General features: G+C 38.0%; 1 protein-coding gene across 1 annotated transcript; it reads left to right on the forward strand.

Moving 5' to 3' along the window:
* The first annotated feature begins 251 nt into the window (after positions 1 to 251).
* Positions 252 to 1,053, forward strand: LOC147825880 (interferon alpha-4-like). Its single transcript, XM_087183536.1, has one exon. The coding sequence runs from the start codon at positions 490 to 492 to the stop codon at positions 1,051 to 1,053; it is 564 nt and encodes a 187-aa protein (XP_087039662.1). The 5' UTR covers positions 252 to 489.
* The last annotated feature ends 20,478 nt before the right edge of the window (positions 1,054 to 21,531 follow it).

The raw sequence follows: 21,531 nt of genomic DNA on the forward strand, positions 1-21,531 counted from the left end.
TTCTTTTGTTGATGGACATATAGGCTGCTTCCAAGATTTACGTATTATGAATTCTGCTGCTATGTAACTTTCAGCTTCAAATTTTGCTTTACTCATTCTTAGTACCATACTTAAATAACTTTTCACATTCTTTTTTATGCATAAAGCAGAGACAAAAATTCAGTACATAAATATATTATTCCATACCTATTCCTCTGACTTTTAATCGGGAATTCATTTAGGAAAAAATATCTATCAAGGGTGGCATGGGAGGGAAGTTAATGATGAAAACAAAGTGGATGAGAAACCTTACCCAAAACCCCATTACAGAAGGCAAAAGGGAAAGGAAAAACAAAAGTAGAAAACTAACTGAGGGCATTCAGAAAATGAAGCTTCTGTGTTCTCTATTTAAGTCATCTGAACAAATCGAGGTCCTCAGAGAACCCAGGGGCAAAGGCTCAGGATCACACACCCACCTCAGACAGCCCAGCAGCATCAGCAGACTCCCCAATGGCCTGGCCACTTTCTGTACTGGTGGCCCTGGTGGTGCTCACCATCATGTCATCGTGCTCTCTGGGCTGTGACCTGCCTCGAACCCACAGCCAGGGGAACAGGAGGGCCTTGACACTACTGGAACAAATGAGGAGAATCTCCACTTTCTCCTGCCTGAAGGACAGAGAGGACTTTGGCCTCCCCCACCAGGAGTTTGATGGCAAACAGATCCAGAAGGCTCAGGCCATCTCTGTCCTCCATGAGATGACCAGCCAGACCTTCAACCTCTTCAGCACACAGGATTCATCTGCCGCCTGGAACAATGGCCTGCTGGACACCTTCTGCACCGGCCTCCATCAGCAGCTGAGTGATCTGGAGGCCTGCCTGACCCAGGAGGTGGGGCAGGAAGAGGCGCCCATCTCGCATGAGGACTCCAGACTGGCTGTGAGGAAATACTTCCACAGGATCACTCTCTACCTGAAGGAGAAGCGATACAGCCCTTGTGCCTGGGAAGTTGTCAGAGCAGAAATCATGAGATCCTTCTCTTCATCGGAGAAACTTGCAAGAAAGGTGAAAGACTAAGGAATGAGTCTTGGTCCAACATGCAAATGGCTCTCCTCAACTGTATCACACTGTCACAAGTTCTGCCTCTTCAAAGACTCTCATTTCTGTCCTATTCATAAAATGTTTTGATTGTCTGATGTTTTCAGGAGGACTAAGTAACATTGTGTTCATCTCAACGCGGAGTTTCTCTTGTAGCTGATCTTGCAAAGATAAATTCATGTATTTATGTCTATTTAAATATTTATTTATTTAACTATTTACAGGATTTATTTTATGTTTGTACATATAATATCATGTACACTTCTTAATTGGGGTTAATATAATAAAATATGTTCTTTATATGTTGCTCAATTTGTCATTTTGCTTTTTTTCTCTAAATTTGTTTTGTATGAAAACTTGTCCTATGTATTTATTCTTTGGAAGATACTCCAAACCTCAGTGTGCAACCCTGTAAAAATATGAAAGATGGAATCTGTTTACCCAGCATCAAACCCAAACTAAAAGGAAGAACTGACTACCTTATAGGCTGGAATGTGAGCTCAGTTGATGAGTGCTCATGGAGCATGTGTGAGGCACTGAGTTTGATCCACATCACTTCAAAAAGAAAAAAAGAAAATCATATAGGAGCTTGGGATTTAGCGCAGTGGTTCCACCGCATGCCTGGCAAGCACAAGGACCTGAGTTCGATCTCCACTACCAAAAAAAAAGTCATATTGTAAGATTAAAGTGTCTCCTGGAATAATGGCAGGGTCTCAGGACACAGTTCCTATGAAGTGAGCTAGTTTTTCTTTCAAACCGTAAGATCTGAATTCTAGATTTAGAATCCTTCAGATTCTTTTCCATGAGAAGGAAATGATTGAAGTGGATGTTGAGAGCACAGAGATATCCCAGAGGGGTGTAGACAAGAAAAGTGGCCTCAACATGGATGACACTGAAAGCATCTCCCCCTAAACACTGTTGCAGAGGTTGAGAGTTGCTCCAGTGTAGAACAATGAGTCACAAAGCCCAGGACAGATTATTCATGAAGAAAGTGCAACTCAAGTAATCCTAGATTCTGGTCAGATGTAGGCTTCTTTGAAAATCAACTGTACAAAAACAACAGGTTCGCAGACAGGGTTTGAGTATGTTAACCTGAGGCTCTTGAGAAAAAGCCTTTCTAGGAGGAGACATCAGCGATGTGCCTATTGGAAGGTCACAATTTCTAAAGGGAAAAACCTGTGTGAATTTTTTTTATCTGAATTGATTGAAGAGAGGACTTTTAGAAATCAGTTCTCTTCCTTTCCTTACAGTCTGTGCATTTTGCAATGTTTAGGTATATTTAAAACTTGGGACCTTCCCTGAAGATTAGGCCCCACAAAACACGCCTACATAAAAAAAAACAGTAGAACTTGTCACCATTAGTTTGATAGTTAAAGAGCTATTCCATCTCAGCATGTGAAAGTTCATCATAGTGATGGTGAATTGGAGTGTTTAATAAATGAATCAAAAAGGAGTCAAAACGCAAAGCTCAGTTCTTACCTTAGAAAGAAAACTTCAAGAGAGCCAACTAAAGAGCCATCGTGAGCCCTGCTTACTGTGACTCCATGGGAAGCAAGCTCTTCCAACTCTGAAGGCTCTGGGCAGCATTTCAATGCCCCAGACAAACTCTGAGGCCTTGGACGGAGCCATGTTGCATGTGCACAACAGTCTTTTGTCAGGTGAGCTAGTTGATTCTGGATTGGAAGAGAAGCTCCTTGTGATTCTGTGGGACTTTTGTGTTTGTGCTCACGGGAAGCTATACCAATATCTCAGCAAGGACTAAGTTTTTTATTTCAGATTTTGTACATGTTTGCCAAACCAAAATGCCATCTTTTAAATCTTAAGAGACATAGAGAACATAGAGGCCAAATTGTTTGGAAAATCATCTGTTTTAATGCCAACCTTGGACAACCATGGTAATGTGATTGCACTCCTATTGAAGCCAACTCTGCTTGGTTAAGTAGCTGTTGAAGGGGCTAAATACAGACTTAAAACAAGTTTTAATAGAAACCTATTTTATGAAATTTAGGAATCATTCAAACCCCTAATATAAGGTTTTGTTTGAAAGCCCTATTCTCCCACTTCCTCCCTGAGCAATTCACCTCATCCTCTGGCCTTAGTTTTTGTTGTGTTTTTGCTTAAATTCTTTTATTGGTTCATTTTAGGTATATAACACATTTACATTTATCATTGGGTACTTGTATCTGTACATGATGTACCTTGGTTCCTACATTTTCCTCATTACCTGTGCTCCTTCACCCCCTCCTCCCTTCCCTATTTACATAGACTTTGTTTCCATTTTTTTCTTTTCTCATAATTTTTCCTTTCCCTTCTTTCCTTTCCCCTTTCCTTCCCACTGTCCCTACCCTTTTTGACCTTTTCTTCCTATTTCAAATTATGTATTATTCATTTTAATCATTTTAATCCTCATACTTTCAGTTCTCACACTAGAGGAACTACTTGGTATTTACACATGTATGTCCTATTTATTTAACTTAAAGACCCAATTCAAAAATGGGCATCTGAGATGAACAGACACTTCTCAGACAAACAAGTAGAAATCGCAAATAAGCATATGAAAAAATGTTCCACATCACTGGTCTTTCAAGAGATGCAGATGAAAACAACACTGAGATTCCACCTCACCCCAGAAAGAATGGCTGCTATCAAGAAACCAACGAATAACAAATGCTGGCAGGGGTGTGGGGAGAAAGGAACCCTTCTCCATTGTTGGTGGGAGTGTAGACTGGTGCAACCACTGTGGAAATCAGTATGGAGATACCTCAAAGAACTAGAGCTAGAGGTCCCATTTTTTTAAAATTTCATTTTATTGGTACATTTTAGGTATACAATATAATGATATTCATCATTGGAAATTTGCACCTTTACATAATCTCTCTTGGTTCTTATTTTTTCCCCTTCCCCTGCCCTCCCTTCAACCCTTCCATGCCTCCCTATTTACAAAGACTTTGTTTCCATTTTTTCATTTTGAGGTCCCATTTGACCCAGCTATTCCCCTGCTGGGTATCTTCCCCAAAGAATTAAAAGAATCATACCACAGCGATATATGTGCATCCATGTTTATAGTGGCACAGTTTCTAATAGCTAAAGCTTGGAAACAACCCAAGTGCCCATCAACTGGAAACTGGATAAAGAAGATGTGGAGTTTTTTATATAATAGAGTACTACTCACCCATAAAGAATGACAAACTAGAGATATTTATAGCTAAATGGATGCATATTGAAGCCATGCTCAAGTGGCCTTAGTTTTTTAAATGTAGGGGTGAGCGAAAGTATTCGTAGGGCTGTTGTATTAAAGAAACAGAAACATTTAAAATATTTTGCAGAGTACCTTCCAGTGAGTGAGTTATTGGGATAGGATAGCCATCTTTTTCTTTTCATATATAGATTTATCTCAGAATAGTATTTGTGTATTAAGCATTGTGCGATTGTTACCACTGGTTAGAAAATGCTGGCCAAAGCTGGAATTCCGCGTGCTTGAGAAGTCCTGGAAACCACGGAAAAACTGTCATTCTCCTGTCAGTCTGCAGTCCTCTCCAGTGCACAGGAAAGGTGCCTGGTGTTTACCAGAGCTCTTCCTCGCCCAGCTCCTGGCCTGCCTCCCTCCTCCTTGAGCGACGCCCACTCCTTACTGCCGGTTTTCACAGGGCTTTCTGTTCTGATACGGTTTCTGCTTCCAGGTTTCCATGAGAAAGCACAGGAAGAAAGCAAAGTCAATGGGCTCTCTCGTTTTCTCAAGCCTGTGGTAACAGATTCTCATCTGCGTGTTTCCCGAGGCATATTTCGGGGCCTTCAGGGAATGCCCTGTCAAAATGATGTAACAAAACCTGAAAGCGAAAGTGATCCTCAAGTCCCGTTTCCCCGCAGGCTCACAGGACGCTAACGCGGGATGCGCCCCCTGCCGGCCATGAGTCACAAGGCCTGAGGACTGGAGTGCTGGCTTCTATACCACTGTGGGTTCATCTCCACAATAAAAGCAGAGGCAGCCCTTGAATGTGGCTGTTCCTTAGGCATGTATCGCTGCAAAAAAAGAAAGAAAGAAAGAAAGAAAGAAAGAAAGAAAGAAAGAAAGAAAGAAAGAAAGAAAGAAAGAAAGAAAGAAAGAAAGAAAGAAAGAAAAGAAAAAAGAAAAAAAAGCAAGCCTCTAGTTTGAGACAGGGCTTGGCCTCTCTGGGCAGTAAGCAGCCATGGAGAGAAAAAGGGTTCCATGTGCTTCCGAACTCCAGCCAGCTGCGCGGGTCATAACCTCCTGACCAACCCTCCTTTATCCACACTCTGGGGAGGGGCCGGACAAACTCGGTGCGGAACTGACTGAACTAAAGTGTGAGACCTTGTCAACAAACAACAACAAACAAACAAACAACAACAAAACCTTGACTTTGGCTGATCTGTGGTTGTAGAAAGGATTTATTTTCTTCCTTTATTGAATTTCCACTTTCAAGCTTCGGTTGGTTCCTTCAACAACCAGCCATTCTGCCACTCAAACTGTCTCATTCAGTAGCTGAAGGCAGAGAACCACAGTGTAGCAGTCCACCATGATCTGTACATCACACGGCAGGAGACTCCTAAATCTTGGCCAAACAACAAAACTTACACATAACAAACTTGACATCTTCTATTTAGTCTGTGCAAGCAAGAACTCAATATACCAAAATTTGCAGTTTCTTGAAGTTCCATGCTGAGCTGCTGTTGCCCCAACTACTTCTGTACACTTCTTGATGCTCCCTTGACTTACTGTGTAAATGAGCATCAGGAGTCTGGTGTCCTCCTCTCCTACAAGAAATAGAACTTTTTGCCCCTGCCTCACTTTCAGTCATGTGTGTACTTCAGGTTAAAATGAGACTCTTGTAAAGAGACATACTGTTTCATCTTGTTTTTAAAAACCATTCGATTACTTCATGTATTTTGGTTAGAAAATTTAATCTATTTAATTTAAAAGTAATTATTGATAATACAGACTTTTTCTTGTCATTTATTTTGTTTCATAGTTCCAGTCTTACTGTTTCCCTTTGTAATCTGTTGAATTTTGGTAGTGATACGATTTATTTATCTTTTGGGTATCTACCACATTTTTGTGATTACCATGAGGTTTGCATAAAACATGTTATAGTTATTATAGTCTCATTTAGTCTGAAAATAGCTTAGATGCTACACTTTTGCATGCTATTGATATCATACTTCTATTTGCACTGTGTATCATTTATTAATGATTAGTACTATAGTTGTTTTAATATACTTGTCTTTTAACTTTTATAACTAGAGTTACTATTGATTTTCACACCAACTTTACAGTATTAGAGTATTCTAAATTTGACCATTTACTTACCTTAACCAGTAACTTTTATGTTTTCATGTGTTTTTCTTTTGTTACTCAATGACATTTGAAAGTGAAGAATTCTCTTTTGCACTTCCTGGACGGCCTTTCTCATGGTGTTGAACTCCCTCAGCTTTTGTTTGTTTACAATATCTTTATCTCTCCTTCACTCCAAAGAAGGACAACTTTGCCAGATATAGTATTCCTGTTTGTCTTTTTTCTTCTTCTTCTTCTTTTAGCACCCTGAATATGTCATCCTGTTCCCTCTTGGCTTGCATGTTTTTTGTTGAGAAGTGCACCAATAGCCTTATGGCAGCTGCCTGTTATAAGCGTTTGCTCTTTTTCAAAGAAACAGTCGCTTCAAACAGTCACTTTAAGACAGAGGTCTTCGACTTTTTGACAAATTGATTACCATGTGTCCTTTAGTGATAGGGGTATGTCCCAAGAAATTGATCAGTAGGGAACTTTGTTATTGTGCAAACATAGACAGTACTTATACAAACCAGGCGCCTATCTTACCACACACTCTGACTGCATGAAATAGCTTATCATACCTAGGCTACAAACCAGTACAGAATTTTACTCTACTGGATACTATAGGCAACTGTAACACAATGGTATTTAAATATATCTAAGCATAGAAAAGGTACTATGAAAATATAGTATAAAGATTTTCGAAAGGTATGGCTGTACAGGACATGTACTGAGCTTGTAGTAAGGGCATTGCTGAGTCGGTGAAAGACTGATGAGTAGAAGTGCAGACTTAGAACCTACTACCTACAACCTACTGTACACTTCATAAATGTACACTTGGGTCACACTAAAGTTATCAATTTTTATCAATTCAGTAAAAATTCAACATTAGTTTTCTGTAACGTTTACTTTATAACCTCTTAATTTTTAGACCTTTTGACTCTTACAGTAACACAGCTTAAAACAGAAACACATTGTACAAAAAACACTAATGTACAAGAATATTTCTATTTATATCTTTATTCTATAAGCGTTTTTCTATTTATTTTTTACTTTTTAAAACTTTTTTGTTAAACATAAAGGCATAAACACATATTACCATAGCCCTACATGGGATCAGGATCAATATCACTGTCTTCTGCTCCAACATCTTGATCCATAGAAGGTCTTCAGGGATGATAACATGCTCAGAGCTGTCATCTCCTGTGACAACTGTCCTGTCTTCTGGAATCCCTCCTGAATTGCCTACCTGAGGGTCTTCTTACAAAGTTATCACTCTTTCCAGAAATAGGTCCAAGGTGGTTTGCTTGTTTTGTTTCCATTTTCCATCATATATTCTGTGTAATTTGGTTCTTAAATGTTCCCCTAAAGCTCATGTGTTGAAGCACTGGTCCTTGAACATGCATCCATGTTCAGAGATGGGGCCTTTGGGAGGTGATTGGGTCATGAGGGCTCTGAACTCATCAATGGATTAATCCATTTATAATTTCATAACTTAATGAGTTTTGGGGAAGTGGTGGAAATTTTAGGAATAGAGCCTAGTTGGAAGAAGTAGTAGTTCATCAGGGGGATACCCTTGACAAATGGTATATTTTACTGTTTTCTCTACCTCTCCACCTCCCTTTTCATCTCCCTTTCTCTCTGCTTCCTTTCTTTTCCCTCCCTTCCTCTCCCTCTCTCTCTTCCTCTCTCTGACTTTACCACCCTCACCATGAGATAAGTAGTTTTGCTCTACCACACTCTCCCCACCATGATGTCCTGCCTTGCCACAGGCCCAAGCAATGGAGCCAAATAATCATGGACTAAAACCATGAGCCAAAATAAACCTTTCCTCATTTAGGTTTATGTCTCTCAGATATTTTGTCACAGCAACAGAAAGCTAACACAGATTTGCTTATAAGCAGATAAAGCTCCGTGAACAGTCCTCTCTATTAAAGAATACCTTGCAATGTTAGACTCCATGACTGGAAGCCTTTTTTCAGTTGACACATAAAAATGTACACACTTATGGGTTATGTGTAATGTTCAAATCAGGTTAAGTATATCTATCCTTTCACATGATTTATCATTTCTTTATGGTGAAAATTTTTCACCTCTAGATTTTTTGAAATATGCAGTACATTATCACTACATGTTTTCCAACTTTGTAAAGAACTTGTTGAAGTCTGAAAAAATTTCTGCTAGTCATCTCATTTGTGGATTTTCCTGATTTTCTTTTTCTTCTTCTGCAGTTTCCTTTTCTCTTTTCTTCTTTAGCCATGTACTCATTAAACAATAGAAATTTTCAGCTCCATTATAACTTTATGGGACTACCATCATACATGTTTTTCATTGTTAACCAAACTACCGTTGTGTGGCACATAATTGTATCCTTTATTGAATAGATCTTGCTTGGAGTTACTTAAACTTAAAGAATCTATACATCAGTATCCCTCTCAAGATTTGGGAAACTGTCAGACAATTTCATTTGAATAAACTTTCTGCTCCTTTCTCTCATCACTTCCATTATTCTCATAATATATACATTCATACATTTGATAGTGTATCCTATGACTTTATATTTTCTTCCTTTTTAATTCCTTTTTACATTTGATCCTCTAATTGCCTGATTTCAAATATGTCTTTGAAATTGTTCTTCTGCAGTTTTTTCAATATATTTTTCAGCTTCAGAATTTCTTTTATATGGTTTCCATTTCTTCACAAATTCCTCATTTTACTCATATTTTGCTTCATAAACTCATTTTTGCTATATTTTGCTCATAAATTATTTTCTTGGTTTTATTTAGTTGGAATTAAAGCCTGATCATGTGGCTACTGCTGTCTCTACTAGAGTCTTAAGTTGGCAGTCCTGTTGCCAGAGTGTTGGGGCAGTGGTGTGTGCAGATTCTGCCTAGTCATGGATGAGTGAATGTCCTAACTCTGGACAGGTAGGACTGCTCTCACACCATAGCTGAGAGGAGTGGAACCAAGACATAGGAATGCTTCAGAACCCACAGTCAGACCATGTTTAGAGGGAATGCATGAGTATGTGTCTTAGTAGATCCCTAGGTAAGCAGAGCCTCTCCTAGACCATGGATAAGAGGGAATAGGGATGAGTCACTGGTCATTTCAGGGTTCACACTAGGAATGAGTTCAGCAGATTTGCTTCCCAAGGCACAGACATCCATGTCTCCTGGGTCCACTGGAGGATAGTGCTGGTGGCAGGCCAAGGCCAAATGGACCTCCAGCCACATCTGTCAGGGGCTAGGGATGGTTAAGGGTCTGCAGCTGTCTTCCCCAGGACATGGTCAGTGAAGCTGCCACCTAGGGGAAGCCCTGCTTTATCAAAGTGGTCTCCCCTGCTCATGTCCTGTCCTGGGGTTTACAGTCTCCTAGTTAAATCCTAATGCTCTTACTGATATAGGGGGAAGAGATGTAACTCCCAAACCTACTAGATATCCGAAACATGAGTTCATGTTCTCTAAAATCGAAGAATGAATTTTAGGAACAACAGAGGTTAAGAGTAGGAAAAATTTATTGGGAGAAAGAAAGCTTCTGCCTAAGAGAGACAGAAGGGGGATCAGAAAGTGGATTGCCCATTTACTCCACTTTTCAAAAATGTTTTATACAGCAAGGCCATGTGGTGAGGCAGGTGCAAAGTGGGACAAAACTATAAGATCCAATGGAAATTTACAAGGTGGGCCAAAACCATGACCAACCAATAAGATTACAAGTACAGTCACCCAGGTAATATTGATTAAATGGGGATCAAATGGGAAGACCAGTCACATACATGGAATTTCCCATTTAGAATATCAATCACTGCTATCTATCCCTAGGGGAAGTAACACTTCTTTTCCTTTTTATAATGCTAACCAGTGAATATGCCTCAATTGTTCTCCATGTTGGTTCCTTGCTGTGCTGGCTCCTGGAGGGCTGGCCCTGTCTAATTGCACACAAGATATCTAATTAACTTACTATCTGCAAACTAACAAGGCATTTTTGTCCAATGAGAGCTGCCAAATTTTGCAGTATGGCTTCCTTTTCTGTCATTTTCCTAATGTCACCTCATACATTTCTAGTCTCATTGTGTCTACTCTTAAAAATAACAAAATAAATATTCAGAAAACTATCCAAATAAGTTACAGATAGAAATAAACTACAGACTTATGTATGTTTATGACTGCCTTAGTCTCTCATCTAAGTTATTCTGATGGTATTACAATGGACTTTGGGGATTTCCCAAGAACTTTTCTGATACATCCAAAGTTCTTACCAGTAGTAGAGCACTGCTATTGTTGTGGATTTTGCTGCGAGTAACTGGAAAAACTCACAGGAAACAGAGGAACAGGAGTAAAACAACAAAATTTATTTGCTAGCAGGCCAGCCCCACAGGAACATGCCTTCAAGGACTGACCCCAGGTCACATTGGAGGCTTACATTTATACTTTAAACTAGGTCTAGTCATGTGATTTACAGAAAGCTTAGGCTCTATGCATACTTTTGCTCGAGAGGCATGGCGATTGTTATCTTGGTGTGGACTTCTGGCCTCACTTAGGTAGGGGTTGTGGTTAGACAGTGTTGCAGACCTTTCCTCATCTAGTGCTATGTGCCTGAAAGCTTATGGTGGATGAAATTTCTGTTATTATTATTCTGGGAAGCAAAGCAAGTGAAGCAAGTTACAGAAGTGGAATGAAGCAAGCAGTTATTTTACATTTTCTTTAATGCTGTAGGGTCTTTTTTCTGCAGTGAGGAGATCTTACTCTCTACCAGAAAGCTTTTTTTCTCAATTTTTTTCCTTCTGTAAGGTGTATTCCAGCAGAATCTCCTTCATGTTAATCTCATTTAAAAGTGTCCTGTCTTATAATAAAATATATGGACCAATTTGTGCTGTAATTTAACTATAGTTGATAAAAAAATCTAATGGTAAGTTTGGAGCAGGGTATTAATTTTAAAAATTCTCAGGCCAGGGATTCTCAGTGGTTCTGCCACCTGCCTTGCAAGCGCAAGGACCTGAGTTCAATCACTGGTACCTTCCCCTCCAAAAAAATTCTCTGGTGCTAACTTTAGTCCTCAAGAGGAAATATGTCAATATTAGAAAAGACTAAGATATATCTTTAAGATTTAGAAATATCTGGGGAAAAATCAGGTCATTCTTTTCATTCATAAACTCCTAATAAAACTCATATTCAAAACAATGACAACTTTCAGAAATCAAGAGTGTCACCCATTTATGAAGCCACCTCAAAGTTTTTATTTAAAAATGAGAAATATTACTTAAAACTCTCTTTTTTTGTATGTGTGTAAAACTCTGACTTTCATATAAAATTTTAAGTGATTAAATGCTATGTTTCATTTTTAGTAGAGTCCAATGAACTAGTTTATCAACATTATTCCCTAGTGACACAATGGCAGGAATTATCTTCTGATATGAACCACAGGGGAGACTGAACTAAGACAAACTTCCTTTGATCCAAGCTAATAAAAATCCTGAACATGATGTAACATAATTAATACTAAATGCCTAATTAATATTAAAAGGAGAGAAGGAGGGATGGATGGAGGGAAGGAGAGAGAGGAGGGAAGGAGAAAGGGAGAAAGGGAATAAGAAGGTGCCTAAGTTCCAGAAATGAAAAGATATTTAAAAATCTCATTTTCACTCTGATTCCTTAAATCTCACTTTTTAGAAATAATTAGCTATGTTTTCACCATCACGATCATTCTTTCTCTTTAATCTGCTTTTTCACTCAGCATCACTTAACATACCATGAATATGCTTAGGAAATGGTAATGATCTACTTCATTAAATTTAATGGGTGCACAATATCTTAGAATATGAAGGGACAATCATTTACTTAACTATTCCTCTGCAATTGCACAATAATTTTACTTTAATTATCCTTGACATAAATAATGCTGTAACAAATCTGTGTACATATTTAGAAAAATAGATACTTTGGACATATTTGTTGGGTCCAATTGCTTAAAGATTTTGCTAGATTTTTGTCAATAACCAATAATTTTTAAAAATTGTATACTTTTACCAACAGCATTTAAGTGTTAATTCCTACTCAAACTATCACCAAACAATCTTTTTTTGAGTTAATCAGATTTTTTATTTATTTGAATTACCCATGATCATTGGGGAGCTTGCTTGTTTTGGGCTATCTTTATTAATCACTTGGGTGTATCTCTGCTTTTTAAATTGTCTTTTTATATTCTTTGCTTGTATGTTCACTGGATTCTTAAACATTTAAATCTTTCTATGTTGAAAACACTCCACTACATGTTTTAAGGTATTTCCCAGTCTCATTTGCCTTTGCATTTTCCTATGGTCCTTTACTGCACAGACTTTTTAAGTTTTCATATGTTAAAATGGTTGTTCTTAGCCTGGGATCTAGCTCAGTGGTTCCGCCTCCTGCCTCGCAAGCGCAAGGACCCAAGTTCAATCCATGGTACCAAAAAATAAAATGGTTGTTCTTTTCCTTTATAGTCTTTGGGTTTCAAGTTGTTCAGGATAAGTTTTCTATCTGAAGATATTAAAACTTATTTTATAAATATTTCCCAACACTTAATAAGCTTACTTTTGCTTTATATATTTGTTCAAACCAAGTATATCTGTTTTATATTTATTGACCATTCCAGATATGGTTCTAAGATCATTGTATGTTTAATTCAATTTGTTCTTATAACTGCTAAATTACTTAGCTATTTTTATTATTCTCACTTAACTAGATGAACTGAAGCACAGAGAAGCAGAGTAACATGTGCATGGAGGTACAGTTGTGTTGTCCAAGGCTGCTACTGAAACTCGAAGCTATCTGACCTTTTTCTCATTTGTCTCTCATAAGAAGTGAGAATAAATTAGAAGCTATTAAAGAAAACAAAACAAAGCAAAACAAAAGCCTGCTATGCTGAGCTAAGGATATAATTCTCAGCACTTAAAAAAAAAAATTCCAATTTTGATCTCAAATATTTCACTCAGCTTGACAACTCATTGTCTCTCTGACCAATCCAAATGACTTCCTCTTCCTTTCATATTTTAAAAACAACTCTAACTCATTTAGTCTAAGACTTATATTGAATTTTAACATGGAAAAAATTCACTAAAACAATTAGCTCTTTTATATAGACAAAAGTTCTAGGATTTGGTCATAGCAACCCTACTCTTTGTTTTACTCAAAACCTCATTCCACCTTTTCTAAGACTTACTCATTTTTACTTTCACTACCTATCATCTGGCTGAACAGGACTCCACACCATTCCAGAGCTGGAAGGTAAACTGATGAGATAGTTTCTGTGTTATTGTTCTTCTTCTGCTTATCTGCTGTGTGACACTGGTTACTTAATTCCACACACACTTGAGGAAAACTGCCATAAAATTTTATTAGTAGTTCATGGAAAGTCTAAGCTAATGACCCTCTATGCGGACCAATGACAAGTCAAATTTTAAATATACTTATGAGAAGAATGTTACACTTCATAAAGCTAATAAAGTGAGCCATTTTCACTATTGCATATATTGCTTTCATAATATTTCTTTGAATGTTAAGAATTTTTAAATACAATCTAAAATGAGCCCATTGGGACCACTAAGTCAGTGCTAGGGGGTTCAATATTTCCTGACACTTATAGCTTTAGTCAGCCTTCACCAAGCTAATTGGGTCCCAAAATAATTAATTATTTAGTTAATTCATAACAGTGTGTCAGAAAAGGATTGTCTAAAGATGACCAGACCAATTAGAGAGAAGGGAAACCTCATAGGGTGTTCTTCTCTATCAACTACTTATTTTGTTGTCCCCTTAACATTCAACAGCACACACCGTCTTTCCATCAGAGAAAGATAGATACCTTCATTTTATTGTTTCAGTAGTAGCTGATCCAAATGTTGAGTGTAGAAGCTGGAAAAATTAATAGTTTAACATCTCCATCATTAATTTATATATTTGGGCAAAATGATGTGGATCTAATACTTCTTCATTTCTATATATAAATTCTCCTTAAATGTCTTAATTGATCATGACCATATGATTTTGACTTATTCCTCTTCTCCTTTAAGCTTGAATTTTTTAAAGAAAAAAATATTATAACTAGTAAAGACTGAGTTATTCGTAGGAAAATACATACACCTTGAGACCATAATGTTAAGTGAAATAAATCAGGCACACAAGCTTAAATGTCACATGGTTTCTCTTACATGAGCAACCCAAATTATAAATAAAGACCAAACAAATAGATAATAGGAAGCAGAGAGATAGATCAAAAGGGAAGAGGTTCAAGAGATGGAGGAATGGGGAGGGAAGGGAGAGGAAGAGGATGAAAAAAGGAATTAAGATGTCTTATATACATGTTCCAACTCCACAGGACTGTAAACATTATGTACTGTAAAAGTGTATTAATAAAAATTAAAAGGTTTAATATGACTCTGTGATATGTTTAATACTGTTAGATATTGTGATTAAAGAGATTTCAAATACTACTTTTGGTCTAGTTGGAAGAAAAAAGTAATCCATTAAAGCAAAAAGTGACATGTGATGTGATAAAAATTGTGTTCTAGGAAATAAAGAGATTCAAATAAATCAGATTATTGGGACTGTATGGTGAAGGAGAAAATTTTTAATGAGTCATGAAAAACAAAATAAGATAAAAATATTAACACATATAAAGATGAAAGTTCATATCAGGGCAGGGAATAACACATGAGCTTAGGCTGTCTGGGGCCTCTTATATGCTATGGTTACATGCTATGGTGTTGTAAATTGAGAAAGCATATCTGAGGCAGAGACTAGCACATATAGAACTTATTAGGGAGGACTAGTCCAAGTCTCTGTGCTGCTCATACTACGATGTATGCTAGCCCTGTCTGCTGTCTGGACTGAGACCTGCCTCCAAGCCATGGCAACTATGAAACCTTTATATGTTTGAGTCAAATGGAGATAGTCTCCATGCTGTCCAGGGCTCACTTTGACTTTCTCGGGTGTGTGTGGATAAGAATCCACACTAGGGATGGCACAAGTTACAGCCATTACATATGAGATGCTCCACATGATGCAGATCTTTACCCTCTTCACACCAGCAAGTCTTATGCCATTTGGCAGCTAAAAGGCCTGGAGAGCTGTTTGGGGAAGAAAAGGCAGGTTAAACAGTCATGCTTGGGAAGTGAGAACTCCAAACAGGCTCTGAGGAACTACTTCAAAGGACTCGGGCTGTATCTGAAAGAGAAGTATTGCAGCCACTGTGCCTGAGAGGGTGTGAGGGTGGAAATCAGTATATGCTGGCTGTTATACTATTTATTGATATAATTATTTGAAATACTTAAGCTAGTTACCATTTTAAACATTAAATATTTACTGAACTACTGTTTCACATTTGGTACAAAACTACTGTTTATTTTTAAGTTGTAAGGAAATGAAAGCAATTTTTATTTGCACATACTCTGAATAAAAACCTAATCCAAAGTCTGATTTCACAAAATATCCTTGAGCAAACTGAAGCAGAGGATCACTGTGAGTTAAAGGAAGGCCAGCCTAGACTACATAATGAGTTCAAGGCCAGCCTGAATTACAGAGTGAGACCCTATCTCAAAAAAGCAAAAGCAATACAAACATACATGCATACACACACACACACACACACACACACACACACACACACACACACACACCTAAGCAAGTTACCTAAATGAAGCAGGAATGGGCATAGCCCAGCATGGCTTACAGCAGAATCTACACTTTGAAGAAAAGTGGTTTGTGATCATCCTGAGACCAAGCCCAGAACTGAAAAGTAATCTGTGGAGAAAAGCCCAGTGCATGGGCACACCCACCTACTTGGTGCTTATAACAAGTGGATATGCTTTGAGGTTGAGTACATGCAGAAGGGAGCCAGCACCTGTCTGTGGATCCTGGGGAGTCTTAGAGAATGCTGAGGAAAAGCCTTCCTATACTTGCCCTGGCCCTGATGACTCATTTCTCACTACTGTATCCTAAATATTTCAAGCACAAACTAAAGGATCCCTATAATCAAAATGAGTTTAATAATAAATTTAATAATAAGTGCAATAATTTAATAATAAGTGTAATAATAAATTTACTTTAAAATGCCCTTTTATATTCCAAGATGGTTTGTTAACTCCCAAAATTCTTCTATATGATCAGTGGCAATTTAATTATAATAATATTATTATGTAACACATATATTTTAATATGTAATAATAATTATTATAATATATATTGCCACTGATCATAGAGGTGAACTTGAGGTGTTAATGTAGTTGAATATATTTGACTACTCTGATTTAACAAATGCTGAGCTCCTCCTGTATACTGAACCTACTGTATGCAGTAGGTTCAATGCTGTGTGCTATGATACAAAGTTGAATAAGATTTCTCTTCTGTTTCAGGTTACATATAATCTTGCTGGCCTAAGGAGAAAAATGGTGATGTTAGCATATGGTATGTGCCTGAAAAATCAAGAGAATGAGGACACATTAGCATTTCTCAGATTCATTGATATTCAACCAGGAATAGATTCTGATTATTACATGGCAAAATTTTTCAGAAAAACCCATATTAGATGAGAGAAGATATCAGGAAGATATCAGGAAGCAAAATAAAATTCACCAGACTTTGTGAGAGAATCCCAGCAAATCCAAGGGTAGGGGATGGTCATTGCTAATTGGATGCTGAATATGACTACCCTATAAAATTAAGGGTACAAACATCCATATCAAAAAGGAAGAAATAATATTGTCTCTATTTGCACATGACATAACCTTAAATATAACAAATTCTAAAGAATAAGCATACATGTGCATGTGCACACAAACACACACACACATGCACACAACTATCAGAACCAAAGAGTGAATTCAGCAAAGTTGTAAGACACAAGATCACAGAAAATCAATTATTCATTAGCAACTAATAATTTGAACAAGTAAATTTTAAAAAATATGCCATTTACAAAAACATCAAAAAAGATAAAATACTTGGTACGAGAGATAGCCAAAGAAGTATATTTAAACACTGAAAACTACAAAATACTGCTGAAATATATTAAAGAAAATTTAAATAAATAGGAAGATATCCCATGTTCACTGATTGGAAAATTTAATATTGTTTAGGTACATTACTTCCCAAAATGATCCCATGTAGTTCTAATTCAAACACAATTACACAGTCTTTCAGAATGGAAAAGCCCATCCTAAAATTGCTGTAATACTGAAAGGGTCTCTGGATAGCCAAAAGAATCTGGAAAAATAAGAATAAATAAGGGAAAAATGCAAAGGATATTGAAAGAATTAGACAATGAAAGAAAGGTTAGAGGTGTACAGTCCATTGAAAGCAAGAGCTAAATCAAAGACTGAAAAATCTGCATTTTACAAATAAAAAATTAAAAAAAAAGGGCTGGGAATAAGATAAAAATTTTCTTTCTTCAGGATGGTTAAAAATGAGAGAGGGAAAAGTACTCTAGGCCTTGAATGTTCCTACTAGAACCGAAGGACTAGGATGCTATTTTTTGATGTCTTAACACAAGAAAGGGAAGTAGACTGTCTGTGGCCAATTTCCTTATCTGTAAAACTTAAAATGATTATGGTATTATCACATAAAACTATAGCGATGATTAATTGCTTTAATTTACATAATGTCCTCAGAATGGTAAATGTTCCTTATGTGTTAGCCTTTCTGTTTGAATCTGGGTACAAGATTATTCTTTAATGATCTAGGTGTGTGAACAGGAAAATTGAGGCCATTCCAAGGGAACTGACCAGGGAACTTGCTAGTGTCAGCTTAGTTGCTCACAAGGAAGAGGCAGAAATAGCCACTGACTGGATTTTTACAATATACAGATTGCAAGAAATATCCAACATTATACAGAGAACAATTGCCGCTTGGTACACACACCAGCTGACTACAAGGGCATATCTTATTTCACCTGATTTCTGTTTCTGTATTCATGGAGTTAAAGATCTTCATTAGAATAACCAGAAACATCCCCTGCTCTCTGAAGATGAGATGCACTCCTCTCAGCCAGGCTGCCAGACCCCAGGAGAGGAGGGGAATCCTACCTCCCTTCTCAAACCCTGTGTGACAACTCAAACTTAGTTTCCTTTTCATGTGTTACATCATCCTCATTGCTATTTTTCCACTACCCGGTTAATGATGCAATCCCTGATGATGAAGTAAAACTAAATTTAGTTGTGAGTTTTAACAATGTAGAGAACATTCCCTTGGGCTGTTTCACTTTGAAGAGCCAGAAGCTGCTTCAGAAACCGGAAGCTTAGGGGAAAACGGATAATAAGACATCCACCTGTGTTAGCAGAGCTAGAGATGATTCTTAGTCAGCTCTACCTATTCAGAGTTCTCCAGAGAGACAGAAATTTGAAAATAGAGAGATGCGTGGGTGGATAGACGAGAGGATTTAGAAAGCGAACTGGTTCTCATGACTCTGGTGGCTGAGAAACTGCACAACACATAGGCCAACTGCAGGCTGGAGCCCCTCAGATGCCAGTAGCATGGCTCATTCCACATCTGGAAGCACTGGAGCCAGAGAAACTGATGACCCAATTCTAAGTCTGAGTCCAGACCCAGGAATGGAACCAGTGGTCTAAGTCTTGATGTCCAAAGAACCAGAAAACCTGCAGTTCTGCTGTCCAGCTGTGGTAAAAGATGTGTGTCCTAGCTTCAGGAGGGAGGAAAAATTGCCCTTTCTTTGCCTTCTTTGTTTTACCTGGGCCTGCAGATGAGTGGATGTGCTGGACAATGTTGATCTTCCCCCCTCAGTTCACTGACTCATGTGGCAGTTTCCTCTGAAGACACTGCCTCAGACATCCAGAAATAATCCTTCTACTATTTCTCAAGGTATTCCTTCATCCAGAATTGCCATCCTAACCCTGATGAGTGATTGTGAGAATTAAATAAATCTAGCAGAGAACTGCCTGGTATCCAAAAGGAGAAGTAAATCCAGGCTCAAGGTACACGGACATGTATCTGAGAGGGTTACTTTGGGGGTCCAGCAGTCAGGGTCCTGATACACAGTGGAAGATATTGGGTGGGCATCAACCCACGGGTGGGAGCATTCCAGCTGTGGCAGAGAGTACAGACTGGAGGACCCCTGGTCATCTTTATATATAGGAGGAAAAAAAGAAGTATCTTTCCTCTCCAGTTACAGGGCTCATGGCTAACACTCCTATAATGAAAGACAGACCCACAAGGGAAAAGCATAACAAACGTATTGAACGAAAGTTTACAAGATGTGGTAGCCTTCTGAAATGAAGACAAAAAGACCTGGGGAAAACTATGTTTCTGTGTAGGATTGATGAAGAGTGAACAGTCACGAGAGAATATCACTGTACAAAAGGGGGTCTGACCTAATGGTACTAAATGAGGGGAAACTCAGTACCGTCTGTTCAGATTCTTCTTTGGTTCACTGTGTTTTCATTCCTTTTCTCCAGGCATAGGACAGGACTTCTGTCACATGGGTATGGCCTACTTTTAATGGAGGAAGGCCAGGGAGTTCTTTTATGGCCAGCGCACACAGGAAGAGAATGACTTTCTGACTTCTGAGGTTTTCTCCATTTCTGCAGTGTCCTACTTTGAGGTAGCAGACCTTCACCTCCACAATAAGATGAGTTAGTCAGAGCCCCCAGCAAACTGGCCAACAGCACCAGGATCCTATTATGACCAGGAAGGAAATGGAAACAAAGATAGACCACCACAGTGGCAAAGGGCAGGTAGGCTTTCTTTTACCCAGGACCTGGTAAAATATTGTATGGGCCATTAAAATATGATATGTACTCTTTCCATCCTATCAACCTCAAGATCTAGGAGCATCATCAAAGCCATGATGCCTTCCTAGAACAGACCAGATGAGAAAAATAAAACCATTGGGATCACCACAGAGGGACAGAGAACAAGCGAAGTCCAGGCTCTTATCTACGAAAAAGCATGACTTGTGTTTTCTTTTGAGGCATTCGCGAATTTAAAATCTGCTTTTGTTAAGAATTAGTGACTTTTCATTTGGGCCTAAACATGTCCAGTGGGTAATTAAAAAAGAAAAGCTTGCCATGTCTGCCTTCATCTTGTACCTTAAAACTTTGAGTCAGACTGAGTCATGCTGTTGTTTCAGGTTTAATTTACATTATTATGGAAGCAAGGACCCACACTAGTCAGTGACAGAACAAATCTAACTGAAGGCCTGAGACAAGTCAACCAGGATGTGGGCAAGGATAAAGGACAGGATTTGAAATCAGGGGCACATAGGTCTTGGCTGCATGCTCTGCCTCTTCACAGTTGAAGGCAGATTCTCTCCCTGACCATCTGTTGACTTGTGTGGTTACAGAGAAACCCCAGCCTGTGCAGAAGCAGCAGTGAGTGAGGCCGCAGGTGGGGAATAGGAAGTCAGACTCTTCCCTCTCCCTAAACATGTTTTCCCTGTGGTTCCCAAGTTTCGCAGGAACTCTCTACAGCTGAGTAAAACTTTTCATGTGATTAGGATTTTTGATGAGATTGCCACTCACTTTATTAGTGTGGAGGGTATTGTTTTCCAACCCATCTCCTTGTATTTTTCTGTGTCCTCCTTACCTCCCATCCCCATCTCTTTGAGGAACTTTACTCCAAGTGTAATCAGAAGGTAGCCCACAGAGAGTATCTCTGGCCAGAAAAATACCACATTTGTTTTTCTGTTATTTAAATAGGATAGCAAGTAAAGAAAAAGAGTAATGCTATAAGCCCGTAATACGCATTATGAATTTAAAAATCAAAATAGGTACTACTTGTAGATATTATCAACACCAGCACTTCTCAAATGCTTTAATATCATGACCAATTGTTGCATCTTTAAAATTGTTGAGACCCCAATGTAATTGTGGTTCTGTGTATCTATGTATTGACATTTGCCTTCTTAGAACTTACAAATTAGATTTAAAATATACAGAAGTACACATGAAATAAAGTTATTTCCATTCAAAAGTACAAAATGTAAGGAAAAATTAATTTTGTCAGTGATTACAACAATACAAAGTGTAAAATATGCTTGAATGAACTACTTGTCCTAAAACTCAGAAAGCAAGCACAGGATTTATGATGAAGCCAATAGTAAAACATTTTTGAAGACATTTTTTAGAATAGCCCAATTCAATGGCAAGATTAATCATTTATTTTTAGGCATAATATACATTACTAAATATTCAA

This window comes from Heterocephalus glaber, unplaced genomic scaffold (genome assembly GCF_053883595.1).
Source record: "Heterocephalus glaber isolate CG9 unplaced genomic scaffold, H.glaber_assembly_v1.0 deba00001481, whole genome shotgun sequence".
NCBI lineage: Eukaryota > Metazoa > Chordata > Mammalia > Rodentia > Bathyergidae > Heterocephalus > Heterocephalus glaber.